This window comes from Gavia stellata, chromosome 28 (assembly GCF_030936135.1).
Source record: "Gavia stellata isolate bGavSte3 chromosome 28, bGavSte3.hap2, whole genome shotgun sequence".
NCBI lineage: Eukaryota > Metazoa > Chordata > Aves > Gaviiformes > Gaviidae > Gavia > Gavia stellata.
The window spans coordinates 377,241-397,508 of NC_082621.1; the positions used below are offsets into that span (position 1 = coordinate 377,241).

General features: G+C 55.5%; 3 protein-coding genes across 4 annotated transcripts; 1 reads left to right on the forward strand and 2 right to left on the reverse strand.

Moving 5' to 3' along the window:
• Positions 1-469: 469 nt before the first annotated feature.
• On the reverse strand, positions 470-2,812 carry RPL27 (ribosomal protein L27). The gene is made up of 5 exons (XM_059830491.1): positions 2,778-2,812; positions 2,594-2,676; positions 2,185-2,354; positions 1,430-1,540; positions 470-559 (listed from the first exon to the last, which is right to left on the reverse strand). The coding sequence occupies exons 2-5, from the start codon at positions 2,672-2,674 to the stop codon at positions 511-513; spliced, it is 411 nt and encodes a 136-aa protein (XP_059686474.1). The 5' UTR covers positions 2,675-2,676; positions 2,778-2,812; the 3' UTR covers positions 470-510.
• Positions 2,813-3,250: 438 nt separating this feature from the next.
• On the reverse strand, positions 3,251-8,072 carry RUNDC1 (RUN domain containing 1). The gene is made up of 5 exons (XM_059830432.1): positions 7,731-8,072; positions 6,725-6,883; positions 6,246-6,444; positions 5,878-5,985; positions 3,251-4,861 (listed from the first exon to the last, which is right to left on the reverse strand). Exons 1-5 carry the CDS (start codon positions 8,070-8,072, stop codon positions 3,996-3,998), a joined length of 1,674 nt encoding a protein of 557 aa, XP_059686415.1. The 3' UTR covers positions 3,251-3,995.
• Positions 8,073-8,414: 342 nt separating this feature from the next.
• Positions 8,415-15,776, forward strand: LOC104258713 (putative protein PTGES3L). Of its 2 annotated transcripts, XM_059830433.1 has the most exons (17): positions 8,415-8,434; positions 8,852-8,965; positions 9,096-9,162; positions 9,489-9,587; positions 10,004-10,093; positions 10,203-10,256; positions 11,090-11,212; positions 11,312-11,471; positions 11,997-12,054; positions 12,407-12,563; positions 12,661-12,777; positions 13,480-13,610; positions 13,787-13,853; positions 14,048-14,139; positions 14,628-14,682; positions 15,287-15,381; positions 15,555-15,776. In XM_059830433.1, the coding sequence occupies exons 1-17, from the start codon at positions 8,427-8,429 to the stop codon at positions 15,688-15,690; spliced, it is 1,623 nt and encodes a 540-aa protein (XP_059686416.1). In that variant the 5' UTR covers positions 8,415-8,426; the 3' UTR covers positions 15,691-15,776. The 2 variants fall into 2 exon arrangements, with proteins under 2 accessions (XP_059686416.1, XP_059686417.1); XM_059830434.1 differs by lacking the exons at positions 11,090-11,212; positions 11,312-11,471; positions 11,997-12,054; ... (6 more) ...; positions 15,287-15,381; positions 15,555-15,776 and adding an exon at positions 10,511-10,556.
• The last annotated feature ends 4,492 nt before the right edge of the window (positions 15,777-20,268 follow it).

The following is a 20,268-nucleotide window of genomic DNA, read 5'->3' on the forward strand; positions in this document are numbered from 1 at the left end:
CCTGGCCCGCGCCCGTATGTGTTTAACAGCCCGACCCCCCCGCTCCCCAGGCGGCGGGACAAAGAACCTTTGCGAAGGTAACCACAACTGTAATGCTCTACGGGTACAATCACTGCACAAGTCGCCCTCTGCATCACTGTATTTCCCAGCCAGGGAAGAGAAGAGGGAAGCAGACACCTGGAATGAACCCTTTATCTTCCCTCTCCCACCCCTGTTCTCCCAGGGGTTAGCGCGGTTTTGGGAATGAGAGAGTTCCAGCAGGGGCAGGAATGACACCAACCACCCCTGGGCAGGGGGAAGGGGAACGAGCAGCCTCCACCCCCCACGGGACAGTCCCCCCGACAGCACGTTCACCCACAATTCAGGCCACACAGCGCTCCGCAGATGCTCTGAAGCTTGCCTGGAGTGCAAGGGCTGTCCCAGCTCTTACAGACACACAGAGCAACAATGTCCACACCAGAGAACAAAACCGTTTTAATAAACATTTATTGATGCAAGCTTGTTACACCTTTAGAAGCGCAGCTTCTGGAAGAACCACTTATTCTTGCCAGTCTTGTATCTGAAAGAGTAATACAAAGGTTAGAGAATACGCTGTACCAGCAGGCAACAGCAGAAGGCCTGCGCGGAGCTGTACATATCCTCCTGTGGGCAGGACGCAGTGCCCAGCTTACCCAGATGCAACTCCCCTGGTCCCTGAAGCCCAGGCTGCAACTAGACCCACTTTAAATGTTAAACTGCCAAGGGAAGCAAATGTCAGCTGCCAGATTTTCTCACAAAGCCATCTAGTGAAGGACAGCCACAGCACGGCCGTTTCCACCCCAAGAGACGAAAGCAGTGCATGGCAGTCCCACTAGACATCTCATCTACCCCCGGGAGATGCCCTTGGAGAACAGCCCACGATCACAGACAGAGCGCTTTGAAACAGCCAACGCCCTGGCCTGCCTGTGAGACACCCTGCATCCCACTGAGGCTGCACAGTTCCTTCTGCTGAAGGAGTTTCTGAACAGCAAACTGAAAAGAAGGACTGTTAACCCAAACACCCCTGAGCAAAGTGTCAGCACTGCCTTGTCCCACTAAGCCCAGTGACAGACAGCGGATGAACTGGCAGTGACATGCCAAGAGATCATCATCTGGCACCTGGAAGGCCCCAGTTGCGCTGGCATGAGGCTGCACCATCATCATAAACGTCAGCCCAAGTCTATAGCTATTGGTAAACTGTTCCCCACCTCAACCCACCAACTCCCTGAACAGACAGTTGTGTCAACAGGCACGGAAGGTGAGGAGAAACGCACTCAACCAAAAACATATTCAAAAAAGTTGGGGCAGAAGTGTCCAACCTGGGACTCACCCAGGCTGCGGCACAACCGTGCTGAGTCCTTGCCCCAGGGACGGGTGCTGACACCACTGAAGAGACGGGCTTCCAACTCACCTCTCCTCAAACTTCACCTTGGCTTCACGTCTCGCTTTGCGTTTTAGAGCCGGGTCCCTGAACACGTCCTTATTGACGACTGTTTTGTCCAGAGGAATATCGACAGAATACCTGGGCAAAAGAGCAGCAAGATTCAGAACAGTCACGGTACCTGGCACAAGGGTGAGAGAACAGCAGGCAGCCCGAGCTAGTCAAATACCCGTATTAGTGCCAGGTTAAGGGACTACAGCTCTTAAAGCTTTCTCATTTCTGGAAATCACCAAAGCACTACAGCATCCAAAAACATTTAATTCAGCCTATAAAGGAACCAGCTACTTGCTTCACAAGAGACAAGCAGCTCTATCCACCACATTGTTTGGCAGCCTGCACCTGCAGGAGCTCCAAGGGGACGGGAAGAAACATCACTGGGCCACAACAGCTCTGCCAGCACCCCCAGATCCTCATGGTTGTCTCAAAGGCTCATCCACTGACACACCATCATCAAGAGGAAAGCAAGTGTGGCTGAAATAAGAGCCAGGTGCCTTATTTCAGAAGTTCACTAATATTCCCCCTCAGCCTCACACCCCCCCAAGTCCCTGTTTTTGCAGAGTGTATGCCCCACGTTCGTTCAGCATGTAATTAAGAACCTCAGTGACTCTCAGCATTTACTAGAGAGAACACACGACAGCTCTGATCACTGAAAACAGATGAGATTTCTCTGGCCCTGCCAGCAGCAGACTGCAGCCCGCTGGCACCACTCCAGCAGCAATGCTCACCGGGTGGGCATCAGGTGGTTGTAGTTGTAAACCTTCACGAAGGACTTTATCTTGGACCTCTTTGCGATCTTCTTCTTGCCCATGGCAGCTGTCACCTTCCGCGGGTAGCGGTCGATGCCTGCCACCAAGGCGTGGCTGTATGGCCGGTCAGAAGTGCCATCGTCGATGTTCTGAAACACACCGACCGCAGCCGGCGATGGCACCGCGGAGCGCCGGCTGCCACCGCGCCAGGCAGCCGCGCAAGCCCAGCGAGAACCCCGTTTGTACGGACGCCTCTAGGAGCAGACAGCAGCAGCGCTCCGGGCTCTTGCCCGCTCTGCAGGACCGCTCGGGAGAAGCGGCCAGGGGCGCCCGCAGGCCAGCAGCGAGGGCAGCCCCACCAGGGCAGCCCCGCCGGCCCCAAGCTCACCTTCACGATGACGGCCTTGCGCCCCGAGTAGCGGCCGGCCAGCACCAGCACCACCTTCCCCGGCTTCATGAACTTCCCCATCTCTGCGGAGACAGCACGCAGCAGTCATAGCCGGGCCCCCGACCGCCCCCAGCCCGCCGACCCCGTGGATGGCGGCAGATCCCGCCGCCGGCCCCGCACTCACCGAGGCTCCCGCAACGATGGCGCCCAGACCGGAAAAGGAAACAGCCGTCGCTCCTTCGACCTTTCACCTCGTGCCACCGTGATCACTTCCGGCTCGTCCTCGAGGAGCAGCCCGCACATGCGCAGTGCTACGCCACGGTTGCCGGGCAACCAGGCGGCGGTGCCGGCCCCCCGCGCATCCCCGGCCGCCCCCCGCGCATCCCCGGCCGCCCCCCGCGCATCCCCGGCCGCGTGGCCTTCCGTGGTGGCCGCGGGAAGGCGGGTCCCGTCGCGGGCGCCGGGAACGTCTACCCGGGAGCGTGCCGCTGCTACAGCCAGCATAGAGCGACTCCCCATCCCAGCAGGAATTTCAGTTAATTTAAACTCCGGTTATAAACGTTACAGACCAAGTGAGCTAGCAGAGCCGCAGCACTGACGCTAGTAACAAACACAAATTAAAACACGGTCACTGGAGATGGGTTCTCCCCCCACGTACACGTGCTAAAGCAATTTAATGCATCCCCTATACAACACCAGGCTGCTGGCGCACTCACCATTGCACAAAAGCTTCTGAAAAGGAACTCTGGGATTGCTGGACAAAGTCACGGCGCCAGCCCCTCACCTGGCCTGAAGAATGAGGCTGCTTCTGTGGATTGCCGAGCTGCCGGCGCTGGTGCAGCGCAGCCCCCTGCGCCCGCCGCTTGGCAGATCTGCCCCAGTTTCATACATTCATACTGGGGAGGGCAAATCACTCGCCAGCAGGCAACCCTGGGGCAACCAAACGCCTGCCAGCCTGCCTCACACTGCTGTGACAGGTGTCTCGTAGGGGCGTCACTTAGACCACAACCTTTGAGAAATAACCACACGGATGCAGCACAAGAGCTAAGCTGCACGTTCTAAGGGGCCTTCCCCCACACGTAGGCTCTGTGGCCAGGCCTCCACCACACTCAGGGCAGCCAGCCCCACACACTGAACGCTCACTGGCATCTGCCCACCAGCGAAGCAGGTTAGCTCTTCAGAGCAGCGTTAACAGGGGCAGGGTGAGGTGCTGTACAGCACACAACCTCCAGCAGCTTTACAGTGGCAGCCTTGTAAAACACAGATCTCCAGCATCAAGACACTGTAAGATTTCCCTAAAAGCAAATATCAAAGAGCTAAACTTGGCCTTAAAACAGCCAGGCTTCTTGAGCCCAACAGCTGCCTACTTGTGGAAAATGGATGATCTACAATAAAAATTACATCAAAAAGCATCTTTGATGTTTTTCAGCTGCCGGACAGCCAGGTCAACCGGGAGGTTGAATTTCAAGTTGCTCAGGCGACTGAGAACATTGAGTGCACTCTCAAAGCCTGTGTTTGCCATGTAGCTCCATGGCTGGTAGTGGGATTGTACCAGAGCTCCAGATTTGCAGATCAGATTTACCCAGGAGACTAGACGCTGCTCATTTAGTGCCATACACACCAGAGCTTTCAGTTCAGAGTCCGCACTGCGCTTGAAGGGGTCATGCTCCGTGAGGACAGTGTGAATTGCTGTCAGCAGGCTCTGTTTGGGGGTAATGGCCACTCCTCCTGTCACGGGCAAGGCAAAGGACTGGGAGAGCTTGCGAGCCGGGGATTCCATGAAGGCTTGTCCATTCTTAGTGTTGTAATACTTCACAAAGAGTTCCCAGGGGTGCATGGTCTGCGGGGATGAGGTGAACGCAGGAATCAAGCACGCAATGGGTGCCAATACCAGGCTCATTCCTTGAGAAGAGGCATAGAGCCCGTGAGCCATCAGGTCTCGCAAAGCAATAGTCAACTCCTTCCGCACAGCTAGAGTCAGGTCATCTCTGCCTCCTAAGGGAATGTCCTGCAGATCAGAGGAACTGATAACGTGGTCTTCCTGCTGGTGTTTCATAGCTAGCTGCCTCACCCGCTCTACTGACAACTCCAGTTTCTTAATTAAGGGGGAATAGTCCTTGTTGGCTTGGTCCTTCTGCCAGAGGGTGCGAGGAATCTGACCAGTAGCACAACCAAACTGACTGAGAGCAAATATTTGTAGCACAGCAAGCATGCGACGCATGAGGTGCAGGCCCGTTTCTCGCATCTTTCTGGCATCTTCTGGGTTCACTGATCAGGTTAGAAAAGAGAAAAAAATACTCTCATTAAGGAATCAACAGATACCCTCTTTCATGCACACAATGGGAGCACAAACATCTGCTCCTCCTCCATCATGGATTCTCCTCCTCCTTGGTAGCTTTTGTCACTAGGGCTGATGCTACTTTTTCTAGTTTCAAAGCACTGAAGCCAATCAGAAAAGCAAACATTTGCATGGCCTATTCTCGACAATCAGGTCATCTTACAGAGAAGAAATCCTACAACAGCTTTCCTAGTGGGCACATACGTAGTGAGGAAAGATCATTCTTTAGACACGACGGTATCACACGGGTAATTAGGAGATACCAAAGCCTTTGCTGAAGGAGATCACTGCCTACTTTCAAGAAGTATCTTGTCTCAGCAGGTTAACATACACTGCTTACTCCTGATGCCATTATTAAATTCAATTTGCAAGAGTAGCCACACTGTGTAAGACCCAAAGTCCACCTGGACCAGTATTCTATCTCTGACTAGCAGAAGATGCCTCAGAATTCAGAAGGTAAAGGTATTGTAGTATTTCCTCTAGTATACTATTCTATCTCCAATAAATTCCTGTAATAAGCAGACAAGTCTCAAATTACAAAGAACACTGGAATCCATCCAGCTCACTGTATCTGCTCACAGAGTTAAGAACTCAAAGAGCATTAATTACAGTGCAGCCCAACAGTGCGTACGAGACAAGGCTGCTCATTCTGTCTGCATTTTGCACTAAGTATCAAAAGTCGCTTCTATTCCTGGTCTCAGCTGAGGATCAATCCCACCCGCTGTGCTACACGTTCAGGTTCTGCGACTACTATAATGATCCCATGGAGGAAGGGTAAAGGAACTGGACACAGGCCTTCTGTCAGTGGGAGCAGGAAAGAACAGAAACCAACTGTCAGGAAAAAAGCAAAGCAGCCTAGCGTGACTGGATGGTGGTTCATGCTTGCCGAACTTCAAATGAGTGACAGCAGAGCAGTGCCAAAAGCTCCGAGCCAAGCAGTGCCCACCTCTATTTCCAGAAGGCCGTGTATTTGGTTTGTGGGAGCCACCGCCATCTTTTCTGCCTGCACATTCACAGTGTCCATCTTCTGCCTTACCAGAGCTTCCAACTTCATCTAGAACAAGAATTTCACACTATTATTTCACACTTGCGAATTTAAGCTGCGTATCCCAAGTACTGACAATATTTCTTAGACCTCTCTGCACCTTTTTTGTCAGTCTCTCGTTCTCTCCACCATCAGTTCAGAGATCTGTACTTCCCCATGACCCAGAAACCCTTCCTGCATCCTCTGACATCTGTGACCCCCCCTCCTCATAACTTTGTCAGGGAATTACAAAGCAATTCAATCCGCTTATCTAAAAACTCAGCACTGACCCTGGATGAAGTTGATGAACATTTCGAGGTCCCTTATCTGTGTCTTCAGTTGTTCCACCAGCTGCTCCTTCACCCTGGCTGGATTAACAATTTGTGCTATGGCAGCATCCACACGCTGTCGCAATTCCTCTGGAGAAAGCGTTGCAATATCTTCACTCAAGTCCATGTCCAGCTTCTTTATCAACTCATTTATAATCATCTGCAAAACATGAGTTAGTAGCATAATCTCACTGTGTGGCACTGCTGCCCATGAGCTTCAAAATACTCCTTTACCCATTCATTACCTTGGAAACAGGCCACCGTTGTTGCACACAGAAAATTGCAAGAGAAGACACGGGACAGTTTTACACATGCAGGCAAACTACTGATACTCTATTACAGCTGCTGGCGAGAAATAAGGACTGACCAACTCCTACCGTCTATAAGAGGCTCACAAATGCTAAGAAGAAATACAGGCAGAAGGACTTTGCGAGCCTTACCCGTTGTCTTTCCATAACCACAGACTGTGGCAGAGAGTCATAGCTGCCCTCCTGGTAAGCAAACGTCTCCAGGTCATCCAGCTGTGTCTTGAGCTGCAGGATCAGCTCTCTCTGCTTTGCCTTCTGGACCTCAATTTGCTCCTGCTTCTCTCGCTCACTCTGAGAAAAAGTTACCAGTAAATAAAATGGAAGATTTACTATCATAGTCAATATAGGAGATATATTGATATCATATATATATATCAATGTATCCTCAGAGAGCAGGATCATGGCATGAGGAGTGTTTCCTTCAGCTCATGCGCTTAACTAGTGAACACTGCATACCAGCCTAAGAAAAAGATATGCCTGCACGTCAAGGAGCGCTACCAGCCACATCACCTCATCTGACAAAGGAAGAGCCCCTCCAGCCCTCCTGCACGCAAGCCCCGTCTCACAAGGCTGGGATCCAGGAAGCACTGTTGCAAGAAGCCAAATAACGCATACGTATCAAAGATCCTCTGAGTCACCGCTGTATCTCGGAGCGGAGCAGTAACACACAAAGCAGGGCTTTAACGCGTGTTCCCGTGAGCTGGCTCCCAGTCACCAAGGACCTGCGTGCTCCTGTAACTGAGCTTCGTGCAAAACCGCTGCCCCGGTCTCTCCCCGGAGCCGGCCACAACCCACAGCAGAGCACGCAGCACCCCCGGACAGCGCGGCGTTAGGTGGCCGCAACAGCTGCCCCTCGCCACAGAACTCCCCTCCGCACGTCCCAGGGGTGAACGGGATCACAGCTGCCGCCAACGGGCTTCAGCCAGGTCGGACGCACGTACCGACCCCGGGGCAGACAGCGCGGAAGGGAAAACCACGCGACGCCCTTATCCGAAAGGAGACGGTATTCTCTTTACCCCAGCAAAAGCCATCGCTCTGCCGCTAGTGGGGCCCCACAGAGCCGGCTCGGCACGGCCCGCGCCGCCCGCCCCAGCACCAGGTGACAGCGCCGGCGGCGCGGGCCGGCCCGCGCACTCACCGGGGCGCCGCCGAGGCCGTGGGCCAGCGGCGCGGGGCAGCCGCGGAAGGCGAAGTCCTCCAGGTCGCGGAGCAGGCGCTGCTGCTCGGCCGGCCCGGCCCGCGCCACCTGCCGCAGCCGGAACTGCACCTGGGCGAAGTGCGAGGCCAGCGCCAGCAGCGCCCCGTGCAGGCGGCGCCGCTCGGCCCGCAGCCGCGGCACCGACTGCGGCGACCCGCCCGCCGCTGCCGCCGCCGCCTCCTCATCACCGTCGTCGTCGTCGTCCTCCTCCGTCGTCGCCGACACGGCACCCACGGGCGCCCAGCGCTCCCCTGGGCCCAGCGGGCCGCCCTCCGCCTCCATGGCCGCCACTACCGGCGTCCCCACACCGCCACCATCCTGCCGCCGCGGCGCGGGGCGGGGCCTGGCAGTGCAGGGCGGGGCCTGCGCGGCGCCAGCGCGCCCCCACGCGGCTCGGCGGGCCGGCTGCGGCGGGGCCGGGGTTCCCGGGGGTCTCGGGGCTTCCGCGGGCCGGGGCGTCTGGCCCGACGCGGGGCGCGGGCGGCGCGGGGCGGCGCTGGGCCGGCGACGGGGCCGCGAGGTGGCCGCGCCGCGCCACGGGCGGCCGGACCGACCCCCGCTCGCGGCCCCCGCTCCCGGCCCCGCCGACAGCCGCGCCCCCGGCCCGAAATAGCGCGGGGCGGGGCCGGCACAGCCATGGCGAGGTGAGCGCGGCGGGCCGGGCCGGGCAGCGCCCGTTCCCCGCGGCAGCACCTGGTCGGGGTCCCGGGCACCCGCCCAGAGCCCGGAGCTTGAGTCACCACCGGGCAGGACCCTCCAGCCCGGGGCAGCGGGGGAATGGCGCCGGGAACGGCAGGGGAGAGTGGGGGCAGGCCGGCCCGCCGGGCCCTGCTGGCTGCCGAGGCGGGGGGCCGTGTGGGGCGTGAGAGGGCCCGGGCCCTGCACCCGCCTCGCTCTTGCTGCCACCCACTTCGCTCTTGCTGCCAGCCCTCAGCTCGGCCCAGGCAGGGTACACGTTTGGGGCACCTTCCTTGCCCCAATCCCCACCCCGTGCCTCACGCGGTCCTTGCAGAGTGCTGGTGGGCACCATAGAGATATCCGCTGGTCTGCTCTTTCCCAAGGCAACCTGCAAAGACGCTGTGGTACGACCGCCCGCGGTACGTCTACCTGGAGTTCTGTGTCGAGGACAGCACGGATGTTAAGGTTGTCATTGAGGACCAGCGGCTGGTGTTCAGGTGAGCTGCCGCTGCCCTGCTGACCAGGGACACGGCCCTGAACGGGGGGTGGGTCGGGGGGACCCTGTAAGGGCAGAGCACGTGTGGCTTCAGCCTTCTCCTAAGCCAGGCTGTTACGGTGTTTTGGCAGTTGCAAAAATGCAGATGGCGCGGAGTTCTACAACGAGATCAACCTGTATGCCAGGGTCAACTCCAAGGTGAGGCTTCCCCCCAGTAAACTGTTCTCCAACAACCTTCGTCAGGCTCAGAGTTAAACCCAGCCTGTACAGTCTTGAGCAATGTCGCTTAGCGTTGAATCCTGCCCATTTCCCAAGAGCATGAGGGGCATGAGCACAAGCCTGGGAGCCCTGACCCTGGGCCTGGCACTCTCAATGCTGTGTTGGGCCAGAAACAACTTGTCTCCGTGGTTCTGTGTGTCTCACAGCCTGCACGTGGCTGAGCTTTAATCCTGTGTGTGTCTGTAGTGGGTTACAGAGAGGAGTCCGGCAGACACTGAGGTGAGGCATCCCTGATCTCTTGGCAGGACTCGCGGGAGAAGCGTTCCGACCGCTCCATCACGTGCTTTATGAGGAAGTGGAAGGAGAAGGTGGCGTGGCCCCGCATCACCAAGGAGAACATCAAGGTGTGTGTGGCACCCAGCAGCCAGGACCAGCCTCAGTGTGTGTGCTGTTCCCATGCAGCACTTCACGGCTCCTGGGGACCAACCTGCCCCGGGACAGACACCAAGGGCCTCACACGGGCACCCCAACACAGAGCTCCCAGAAAGACCAACCTCATGGTCACTGCCAGTCTGCAGGCCTCTGCCCTCCAGGAAGGATGTGGCACCCCTTTCCCTCGACGCAGGCACAGTCAGGACCAGCACCCATGGGTGAAGGGACACGCTCCCCTTCCTGCCCTTCCCCAGCCCACCCAGTCCCCTCGCCTGTGCAGGTGCAGTGTGTGCTCACCTCACAGAGCAATCCCTAGGCTGCGAGGATGGGGCTGCCGGGTCCCCTCCGTGCCGCTCCCTCCCTCAGGGGATGCTCTCTCTGCCCACAGCCGGCCTGGCTCTCTGTGGACTTTGACAACTGGCGAGACTGGGAAGGGGATGAGGAGGTGGAGAGGGCCATGGTGGAGCAGTATGCAGAGGTGAGCCGGGCCGCAGGCCTCAGGGTCCCGGGGCACGTGTGGGGTGGGCGCTCAGGATGGGGGAGAGCTGGGCATTGGGAGTTCCCACAGTCATTTGTTTCCCATTCAGCTCCTGGAGAAGGTGACGGACAAAGGCCCCCCCCCGGCCATGGATGACCTGGACGTAAGTACTGCCTGCGAGCTGCGACCCCCAGACGCTGCTACACGCTGCAGCCACCCCCACAGAGCAGAGCAATCGGAGCTGAGCCTCTGGCCCTCTGCTCGCTTCGGGCTGCCGGCAGCAGCTCCAGCTGCTCTCCTCGGGCAGCCCGTCCGGCAGCCAGCGGGGGACCCGCTCCCCAGGGCTGCCGGGGGCTGCCGGGCCGCTGCGGCCGCGGGCTGGCCCCTTCCCTGCCGCCTCGCTCCTCCCTCCCGCAGGACGACCTCTGAAGCCCGGGCCCCCGGGGACGCCGCGGCCGCAGGAGGCCTGCCAGTGCGCCGGCAGCACGCACCGACCAGCAGCGCGGGCAGGGCTCTCCGAGGAAGCGGAGCCGCCCCGGCCGGGTCCCCGCCGAGCGCAGCGGACCCCGACCCAGGGCGGCGGGAGCCGTTCGGTCTCCCCGTGCCGGTTACCCGCGCGGGGCACGGGGCAATAAACGTGAGCTGCTGCCGCCGCCGTCTGCTGTCCGCTCGGGCCGCCGCGCCAGGCGCCGGGGAGCCGCCCGCCGCCGCCGGGCGCGTGTTGCGCGCGTCACCTGCAGGCCCCGCCCGCCTGCGTCACGGCGGCCGCGACCGCCAGCCGCGTGTCCCTCCCCGGCCGCCGTCACCGCCACCCCCGTGTCCCCCCTCAGCCGCCGTTGCTAGCCCCGTGTCTCGCCCGCCGCCGTCGGTGCGCCGCGGCCATGGTGTTCCAGTGCCAGCGGGACAGCTGGGCCCGGCAGGTAGCGACGAGACCGGCGGGGCGCGGCGCGGGGGAGGCGCGGGCCGGTCCTCACGGCGCCGCCGTCTCTGTTGCAGTTCGCCACCAGGGTGGTGTCGTGCCGGGCGGCGGAGCTGCGGCCCGAGGGCGGCGGGGAGCCGGTACGCGGGTTCCAGGTGGTGCTGGAGGACACCATCCTTTTCCCCGAGGGCGGCGGGCAGGTACGGGCCGGGCCGGGCCGGGCGGGGGGCCGGGCCCGGGCCCGGGCCCGGGCCCGGGCCCAAGGCCGGGCCGGCGGCACTGACGCCCCGTGTCCACAGCCGGACGACCGCGGCCTCATCGGCGATGTGCCGGTGCTGCGCGTGACCCGGCGGGGCCCCGAGGCTGTCCACTTCGTGCAGGCGGCGCTGGAGCCGGGCGCCGAGGTGCTGCTGTCGCTGGACTGGGAGCGCCGCTTCGACCACATGCAGCAGCATTCAGGTCGGTGTCCCGGCCCGGCCGAGGGGCATCCGGTAACACCTCGCCGCAGGGGCGACTAGCAGTGCCACGGCCCCGTCCGGGGCGGCCTCGCCTGGCTTCACCCGCGCCCCGGCCTGGGGGGTCGGTCAGTGCCCAGCTTGTCCCCACCCTGCTCAGGGGAGGGGGAAGCCCGACAGCTCTGCAGGCACAGTCCGTCCCGGGGCCACTTGGGAAGGCAGGCGCCTCCCCTGCGGGCTCTCCTTGGCTTGTAAACAAGCCCACTGCAAACAGGTGTGGAAGGAAAAGCTCAACCTGCTTAGAAGTCTTCAGCGTGGACTGTGGCGCGCTCAGGGTCCCAAGGTCCGTGAGGCGACGGCTGTCTTCTGTCTACTCCTAAGCAGTAGCATAAGCCCCACAGCGCCGAGCACATGTCTGGGCATTTGCAAATGTCATGGGAAATGTCAGCAGAAAAAATACAGTCTGACTGAAAATGTCTTTTCCTGTGTCCAGTGGCACTCAAAGCTGTTGCTTGCACGTCTCTTCCAGGACAGCATCTCATCACTGCCATCGCAGAACAGATGTTTGGATTCAAGACAACTTCATGGTGAGCAGGGAAAAGGCTCCTTTTGACCCCAGTCTTACCTTGTATGGTGTGTGCCACCATGCTGGGCCACAAGGAGCTGAACATTGATAAATGAAAAGCAGTTTGCCCTTGGACATTTCACTTGAGCTCAGAGGCCCTGGGAGAGGTGACTGAACTGGAGAGAAGCTGTGCAAAGTATTTGCTTTGTCTTGTCCTACTCCAAGTGTTTGGTGTGCATCTGGTGCTCTGTAAATAACAGGGAGAGGAGGGAAGTATGTTTTGTTTCAGTCACCACATTCCCAGCAGTGGGATGGCACAGAGGGACCTACCAGCTGGTCTTAGCTACAGCAGCAGATGTTCTTCATCGGTGCAGGGAGCTGGCCCGTCAGCGAAGTGTCATTGAGCTGGACACCCCCTCCATGACAGCAGAGCAAATAGAGGCCCTGGAGAGGAGTGTGAATGAGAAAATCCGGGAGAGGGTGCCTGTGATAGTGAGGGAACTGGCTGCAGATGACCCTGAAATTGAAACAGTGAGTGGTGGGGAGAGAACTGATGATATCCATGATGATGACCAAAATAACTGCGGCATGGATGTCACCTTGTTTGCCATTGTCCTCCTTTTGCTAGGTGAGAAGCCGTGGTTTGCCAGATGACCACACGGGGCCGGTGCGAGTTGTTGACATCAAAGGCATAGACTCCAACATGTGCTGTGGGACTCATGTCTCCAACCTGAGTGACTTGCAGGTGGGGGGCTGCAGCTGAGCTGCCTTTGGGAGCCTCGCTCCACACATTCAGACCTAGCATAGCAGATGTCTTTGAGATCCGGGGTCTGCTGGAAATTGTCCCGATGGTAAAGGGGGTGGCGGAAGCCCTGTGCTGCGTGAGCCCCGACAGGACTGCACATAGGTCATCAGTCTTTGTCCAGTCAGTCAGGCTCCTTTCTTTCTTTGTAACAGAACTCAGCCCTTGTCTGTAGCAATGATATTTTCTGAACTGCCGATGCCTCTGTGGAGGGCATGTGGTATATTGCCAGTTTGGCAGTGCATTGCTGGGTTGCTAGCCATTTGTTCCCTCTACTTAAAGCCCTGATATTTTTGAGCGTTCGTCATGAATGAGAAATCCTCTGTGGAGGGAGGTGGAGACGAAATTGTAGAGCTGCCTTTAAGTGTTTCTGTCTTTTCAGTCATTTGTTGGAGTCTGTATCCCAGCAGAGACATCCAGATGCACTGCAGAGTGTAGCCCATGAGTAGCAAATTATATTAATTCCACTGTATCACCATCCTTTTTTTTTTTTGTATGTTGACCTTATGGCTGATTTTAATCAGTTTATTTTCACTGTCAGAGAGCCAATATTCACAACAAGGCATAGCCTAGTAGGAACTGCCCACCTGTGTGAGTATAAGCAAAGTACTTTTCTTTTCTGACCAGGGTGATTTTCTTTTTAAGGTTATTAAACTCCTTGGCACAGAAAAAGGGAAAAAGAACAAAACCAACTTGGTTTTCCTCGCAGGAAACAGAGTGCTGAAGTCAATCGAACAAAGTCACAGTACTGAGAAGGCTCTAACCTCACTGCTTAAGTAATACCCTTTCCACTTTGATTATTTCGTCTTTACTATTCCTTCTGACAAATACCCCGTAAGCCTCAGGGTACATCTACGCGGTGCTTTTTTTTGATGTTACCTGCGTTTGCTCCTTTAAGAAATCCTTTCTTTGTCCTTCAGAATGGCAATCCAAATTCTCCTTGTTCTTTCAGAAATGGACCAGGTGAGCACGTAGAGGCTGTGAAGAGACTACAGAGTTCTGTGAAACTGCTTCAGAAGGTATGAGGATGACTGAGAAAAGCAGATTGTGGCTGCTTCCTGTACACCTGAGCTTTAGTTATGATAACTGGGAATTGAATTGTAGACATCAGTTTTTGTGGATATTATGAAAACTGCTCCCATCTCTGGGAACGCAACTCAGTGTTCACGCTGACTTCTCCATCTGCAATACAGTTTATTTGCCTTTCTTTCAGAATAACTTGAACCTGCTTAGAGACATTGCTGTTTTGATAGCCCGGGACTTCAAGAGCAAACCTGTACAAAGTCAGCTGTTTGTGTTACACAGGTATGGGGGAGTTCAGGGAAAAGGGTAAAACGGTATCTTACACGTTTTATGGCAGTTACATCTCTCTGACACCTATTCAGGCTTGTTTCTTAAGGAAGAATATAAACAAGGTGAATAGAATATTAAACCGCCTCAGTGTGCTGGAAGGTTGTGTAATTAAAGGAATGTGTTAGTAATCCAGTCACTGAATTATTCTAGTTTTATAGCTAAGAAATACCTGTGTCTATCTGATTTCTCTCTGCCCTTGATATTTTCAAATAAAACTGAGGGGAGCTCTATTTCTTAAAGATAAACACTTAAATAGTTCCTAATATGTCCACAGGAATGCACAATGAGGATTTAGATATATAGGAAAAAATAATCTCCATCCTAACAGCAAGAGGCCAAAACCCCAGGCTTGATCAGGACTTTGGTTTCTCATTGATATTTTGGACTCTAGAGGGGATTTTTGCTTCTTTCTGAAGTGTTTTTTTAACCCATCCATACAGGAAAGAGGGTGACTCTGAATTTATGAATATCATCGCTAATGAGATTGGGACAGAGGTGAGTCACTGATGAAGACTAACCTGACACCACTGGCTTTTTTATTCAAGCTGTAGCACAGGCAGGGCTAGGCTTCTCTTTGTACCGTAGTCACAAGCTGCAAGTCTGTTTCCTTTCAAAAGTTACATGAGGTTATTGTCCCCAGCAGCCTCAGTCTGCAGGGGAATCCTCAACAGTCAAGAAGTACAACAGTGAAAATTCAGAGCGCTGTAGAAGAGCCTGTCCCCCAAAGAGCTGTGCAGAACTTCATTGGCTGTTATAGACTAGACTAGACTAGATTAGACTAGACTAGACTAGAATAGAATAGACTATTTCAGTTGGAAGGGACCTACAACGATCATCTAGTCCAACTGCCAACCATATCCTTTTAACATAGGATACCGTAGTACCCGTTCTGTCCCCCACAACATATGATTGGGCATAAAAGGTTCAAAATCCCCCCTCCCTTTTACTTTCTTCAAATTGAGTCTCTGTCTCAGTAACAGACACAAACTTCTCAATTGTTTGCATGCTTGGATGGGTCCTGTGGCCAGTGTCTCTGTCCTCTTCCTGGACAAGGAGGGCACTGGTTATTCTGGAGCAAGATCCATCTCTCTGTCCACAGGAAACCCTGCTGTTCCTGACTGTGGGAGATGAAAAAGAAGCAGGACTCTTTCTTCTAGCTGGACCTGTTGAAGCAGTTGAGAGTTTAGGTCCCAGGTAACGTATTATATGGTTTCTTTAAAATTAGTAAGAATTCTAATGTTGCAGACTAAGCAGCTGAGCAGTATAATTAGGGCCTGGATCCTTGTATGCTTTCTGGAGCAGGTTAGGCCAGGCCACTCTCTTCTCTGCAAGTGAGTGGCCTTCAGCCTGTACTGTTGTTACTGCAGGGTGGCAGAGCTGCTGGGAGGCAGAGGAGCTGGGAAGCGAGGCCGCTTTCAGGGCAAGGCAACCAAGATGAGTCGGCGAGGAGAAGTGCAAGCTCTGCTCCAGGAATTCATCAGCCATCGAAGCCCTGAAGCGTAAGAAACAATTCTCAAAGTAGGGCTGTCTTCCCTGCATTGCATAAGCTCCACCAACTTCTCTCCCAGAGAATAAAGACATAAAACCAACAGCTGGTGTGCATATGTTCTGCGTGAGCTCATTTGGTGCTCATGGAAAATGGGGGGGGGCCCTCCACGCTTTGCTGCAAGGGTTCTGTCATTTCCCCAGACAAATGGTACACATTCTTAAGTGATTAAAAGTAGTCATTATCTAACCATTTTGTAGGCTTCCTAAAGCTGAGAGAGGGGCCCTCCCGTTTGCAGTACGTTGTGGCTTTTTACTTTGTACCAGTTGCTGAGGAGTAATTGCTTTGTGAGCTTATTTAGTTACAATAAGCTGGATGCATTTAAAAAAATCAGAATACTAGTAAGAAGCAAAGGGTTTGAGTATGATATTTGCCAACAACTGCAGAGAAAACTAATCAAGCTTTTGCTACTGAAATTTTGTAGGGAGAAGAAGGAATGAAATGTGGCAGGAATTGAAGGGGTGCTCAGACCAGTAAATCCCCCTTAAAAGACCAGACTAAGCTGGCCACCAGTTATGGCTGCCTGAGATAGAACTGGGAGGCAAGAGGACAAGATGCTGTTGTCAAACCTGTGAACAAGGAAAGGAGGGGGCACCAAAGGACAAGTCTCCGTGAGGCCTTTTTAAAAAAAAAAAGGAACTGACTTTTTTCCCTGGCTACTCAAAAATCTGCAGATGCTGGAGGTCTGAAGAGGTTTGTGCTAATGCCATTGCCAGGGCCCCTCGCTGCTGGCCAACATGCCGGGCTGCCGCTGATCTCTGGACTCAGCGGTTCGCTCAGGCAGCAGTCACTATTGACCCAGCTGTGATGCTGACGGGAGCAGCTGTTGGGTAACGCTGGCTTCGTCGCTGCAGTCCCGAAGCTCCACTGCGGTAGCATCAAGTACATTATTGCAAAAGGGAATTTCATCCGTTTGTAGTTGGCCTGGCAGAACCACGTTCACACACACACGTGCTAACTCTTTGTATGTGAGAGTTAAATACGGATAGAAGCAGCCACCTAGTGCTTTGTTTTGCAGGCAGACAGAAAACTGTACTAAAGTCATTTGTTTGAGCTGTACACTGGGCATTTCTTGTAGGTGTGTGCCTGAACATTTCCTTCACTTCTGTTGCCACAAGCTTGAGCTTTCATTAGCATTCTCTCCCCCCCCCCCCACCTCCCAGCAGTGGCCTTTCCTGTGCCTCTGCAATAGTATCTTATGTTTGGCTCTTTTACATGATAAGAAAGGGCTCTATAGAAAAGCAGTAGTCTGGCCCAAACATTACTCTGAACAAGCCGGGCTAGGTTGTACTGTTACGATTGTCAATGACAGATTGGGTCTTGGTATACAGCTGACTCACGCCGCTTTCTGTGCTAGTCTGCAAAATGTGACGTTGTCCAAGCTCATACCTACAGCTCCTGAGCATTCTCCTTCGGAGCAGCAGCTGTTTCTGCAGCCCCCTAAGTAGCAACTGCAGCTTTCTGTGCATGGGTACATCGGCACTAGGCCGTGCAGGTAGTTCCTTGTCTTCACCACTACTGGGGGGGCATCTTCCTGGTCTACTACAGCACTCCCACACCTGGCCTTCGCTGTGGGGTAGCTGGCAAAGGAACTGAGCCCTGAGCTGTCCTCCAGCAGGGCAGCTCTTGAAGTGAAGAGCAAGGTCATGATCACCCCCGACTCTCATCTCCCATCCCTCTGCAGCTGTGTCCGTTCCCATCCTCCTCGAGCTCCCATCACAAGAACACTACCTGAGTTCAGGAGTCTCCAGCAACTAAACTAATTTCTGAGAGTATCATCACTAACGCTCACTAAAAGGAAGCTGTTCCCCACCTGACACCCCAGCCTGGATAGTGGCAAGCTTTCCTCAGCCTTGATCAAGCACAGCAAAGGATACAATCCCGAATCAGCCAGGGCAGAGAGCAGCTGGAAGGGAGAGCGGGTGCCCCATGGGCAGGAAATCATTCACCTTCATGTATCAGTCCTTTCGCTTGTTGGTGTGCAGTTGTTACTGGTCTGTTCTTGAACATCAGGAGTTTCTCTGGCTAATGCAGATGTAAACTCTCTTGGGATCAGGCAGAGCTACTCCCCAGTGTTTCCTCAGCTTCCCTTTTCTGCCAGGGTGGTTCCTGGAGCTGTTGCAATCTCAGCTGCAGAAACTAAAGGGCGCTGTGGAGCCACAGTGTGAAAAGCACAACAGGCAATTTGGGAATTTTTTTTCCCCCTTCTTGCTAGAAATAGCATAACAGGTTTGGTCCAGATGTTGATAATAAACAGAGAAACAGAAGAAAAGAAACCTCTAGCCTAAGGAGGTTTATCTGTCACGAGCACAGAGGGTAGCAGCAACCCCAGCACACAGGGTTTCCGCCCAGGACAAATGTGGATGCCATTCAGCCCAGAGCCCTTTGCCAGCTGTTGAGCTGTTGGTGCGCAGCGGCAGGCACAGGGTCATGGCTGCGCCACCCATCAGCACCTGTTGGGACTCTGCTGTGGGGGGGCCAGCAGCCCTTCTTCCAACTGCACACAGCGGGCTCCCAGAGAGGGGCCTTCTGTGGCCACCTCCGTGGGGTCTGGCTGACCCGTCCCAATCCTTCCCAGTTGGGATAACCGCTGGGCCAAGCCTGCCCACTCCCCAGCTGGAGGAAACTGGGCGCGGAGGCGTGGGGGGTGGGCGCTGGGGTGTGCTGATCTAGGTAGGCGTTCTACAGAGAATTAGGTCCACAGCTGAGCTCTGTACCGAGCAAGAGTTACAGCAAACTTTGCCGTGGAAGGTGTTTTAGTGTGGGGTTCTGCTGATGTGCAGTTTGGTCAGAAGGAAGGTGCTCTCTTGCCTAACAGCTCTCGGTGTTTCAGCAGAGGGAGGGCTCCCATCAGAGGGCTGGGAAAGGCTGCAAAGGCTGCACATTCTACAGCCACATGCAGTAAAGGTCCATCCAAGCCGCAACAAGACAACAGACATTACCATGACTCTGCTGGACACCATCTCCTAAAGGCATTGCAAGATCTGGGCAGGGGAGATGCCATTTCTCAGGTGCACCACGACAGAGAACACCGCTGATGCTTATAGCTGGGCATGGAGTAAATGCTGCAGGAACTGGTGTTTTGGGGGAGGTACTGTACATGCACACATACAGTCTGGCAGGAAGAAAGGATCTGTACCTTAGTATCTATTTTAAACTATCATCTCAGACTGAGAGAGGATGTTTACTAACTGAGTGCAGGCTGTACAGCCTGTATGGCTTTGAAGTCAGCAGGGCGAGCCCGCAGCCGGCTTCCTGCTAATGAGTGCAGCGCCAAGGCAGGAGGGCTGGGATGCATCTGCCGGGAGAGCTGAGCCAGCAGCAGTGAAGCAGCTTGACCCCACATTCATGCAGCCACTTCCTGCACTCCAGCCAGACCCTGCGTTCTGGTGAATGGTGTCTGGAGGCTGAGCCACTGCTGACCACCAGGCCCTGACCCTGCAACGCAGCCGGCAGCCAAACAGCAGCTCTGCCCCGCAGCCTAAGGGCTCAGCACAGCCCCAGCCGAGCCGGTCGGTCTGAAAGCCGTGCTTGTTTCTGTAAGCAGCGAGGTGACACAAGTATGTCCTTGTTCTTGGCACAAGGTACACCCAGAAACCCTGGGTAAACAGCACAGAAAGCAGCTTGTCCCCCCTGCTGTGCTGGCCATGTCCGACTGCACCCAAGGGTGAAAGGCGACGAGGACCGGGGGAGCCTGGTGCTGCCTTTCCCGGTGGTTTGTCTGTGCCTTGCAGGTGATAGTAGGAGAAATGTCCTTCCTCCAACATCAACAGCAGCTCCTGCCGCAGTCCAGGCGCACGGGAGCCGATCTCCCATCCCGTCTCACCGGCCAGCGAGATGTCCGAACTCACCAGCTAAACACACCTTCAGCTTTAATAAAATACCTCTTGTTTACAGACACACTCATATGTATATGTGTATACAGATATGCATTATATATGTATACACACATATGCATGTATGTACTCATGCTGCTTCACACAGCAGTGAATACTAAACACCTCAGGGCTGGGGGGCCTCCCGCAAGCCAATGCTTTGTCTCCAAATCACAGTGTCTGCCCGTTCCTGTAACACAGCTGCCTCGCCAGCAGACCCTGAGTACCCATGGGTGAGCACCCTGCTCCCAGCGGTGCCATCCCCAGCCCTGCAGCGTGAAGGTGGCACATCCCCATGAGCTGCAGGGGAGTGCAGGGTCTTGCCACCGCTGCCACGGGGTCCTGGGCTGATGACCCCCAGCCATGGGCATGGCAAGGACAGCAGGAGAGCCCTGGGAGCGTGGGGCTCGTTGTGCCATCAGCTGGCCGCAGACAACCCGAGCCTATGGCACGACTGGCAATGTGGGTCTGTGCCATGGGAGCTATCCCGCAGCGCCGCCAGCCCAGCCTTTGCAGTCCACTCCCGGTGTGGAGTCAGTCTGTGCAGATTTAGTGGGGAGCAAACAGTGGCTGGGGTGTACCCATGGTCCGGGGACTGCCCCTGAGCCCAGAGCCAGGGCAGCCACCTGCCTGGGCACACCACCACCTGCAGGGACGCCC

Coding starts and splice junctions, on each gene's coding strand:
- RPL27 (XM_059830491.1), bottom strand. CDS start 2,674: ATGGGGAAGTTCATGAAGCCGGGGAAGGTGGTGCTGGTGCTGGCCGGC. Junction 1,541..2,184: donor AACCACCTGATGCCCACCCG/GTGAGCATTGCT, acceptor TCTTTTGCCCAG/GTATTCTGTCGATATTCCTC. Junction 560..1,429: donor AAGGTGAAGTTTGAGGAGAG/GTGAGTTGGAAG, acceptor TTACTCTTTCAG/ATACAAGACTGGCAAGAATA.
- RUNDC1 (XM_059830432.1), bottom strand. CDS start 8,072: ATGGAGGCGGAGGGCGGCCCGCTGGGCCCAGGGGAGCGCTGGGCGCCC. Junction 5,986..6,245: donor GTTCATCAACTTCATCCAGG/GTCAGTGCTGAG, acceptor TTCTTGTTCTAG/ATGAAGTTGGAAGCTCTGGT. Junction 4,862..5,877: donor ACGGCCTTCTGGAAATAGAG/GTGGGCACTGCT, acceptor TAACCTGATCAG/TGAACCCAGAAGATGCCAGA.
- LOC104258713 (XM_059830433.1), top strand. Junction 13,611..13,786: donor GCTCTAACCTCACTGCTTAA/GTAATACCCTTT, acceptor TTGTTCTTTCAG/AAATGGACCAGGTGAGCACG. Junction 15,382..15,554: donor GTTGAGAGTTTAGGTCCCAG/GTAACGTATTAT, acceptor TTGTTACTGCAG/GGTGGCAGAGCTGCTGGGAG.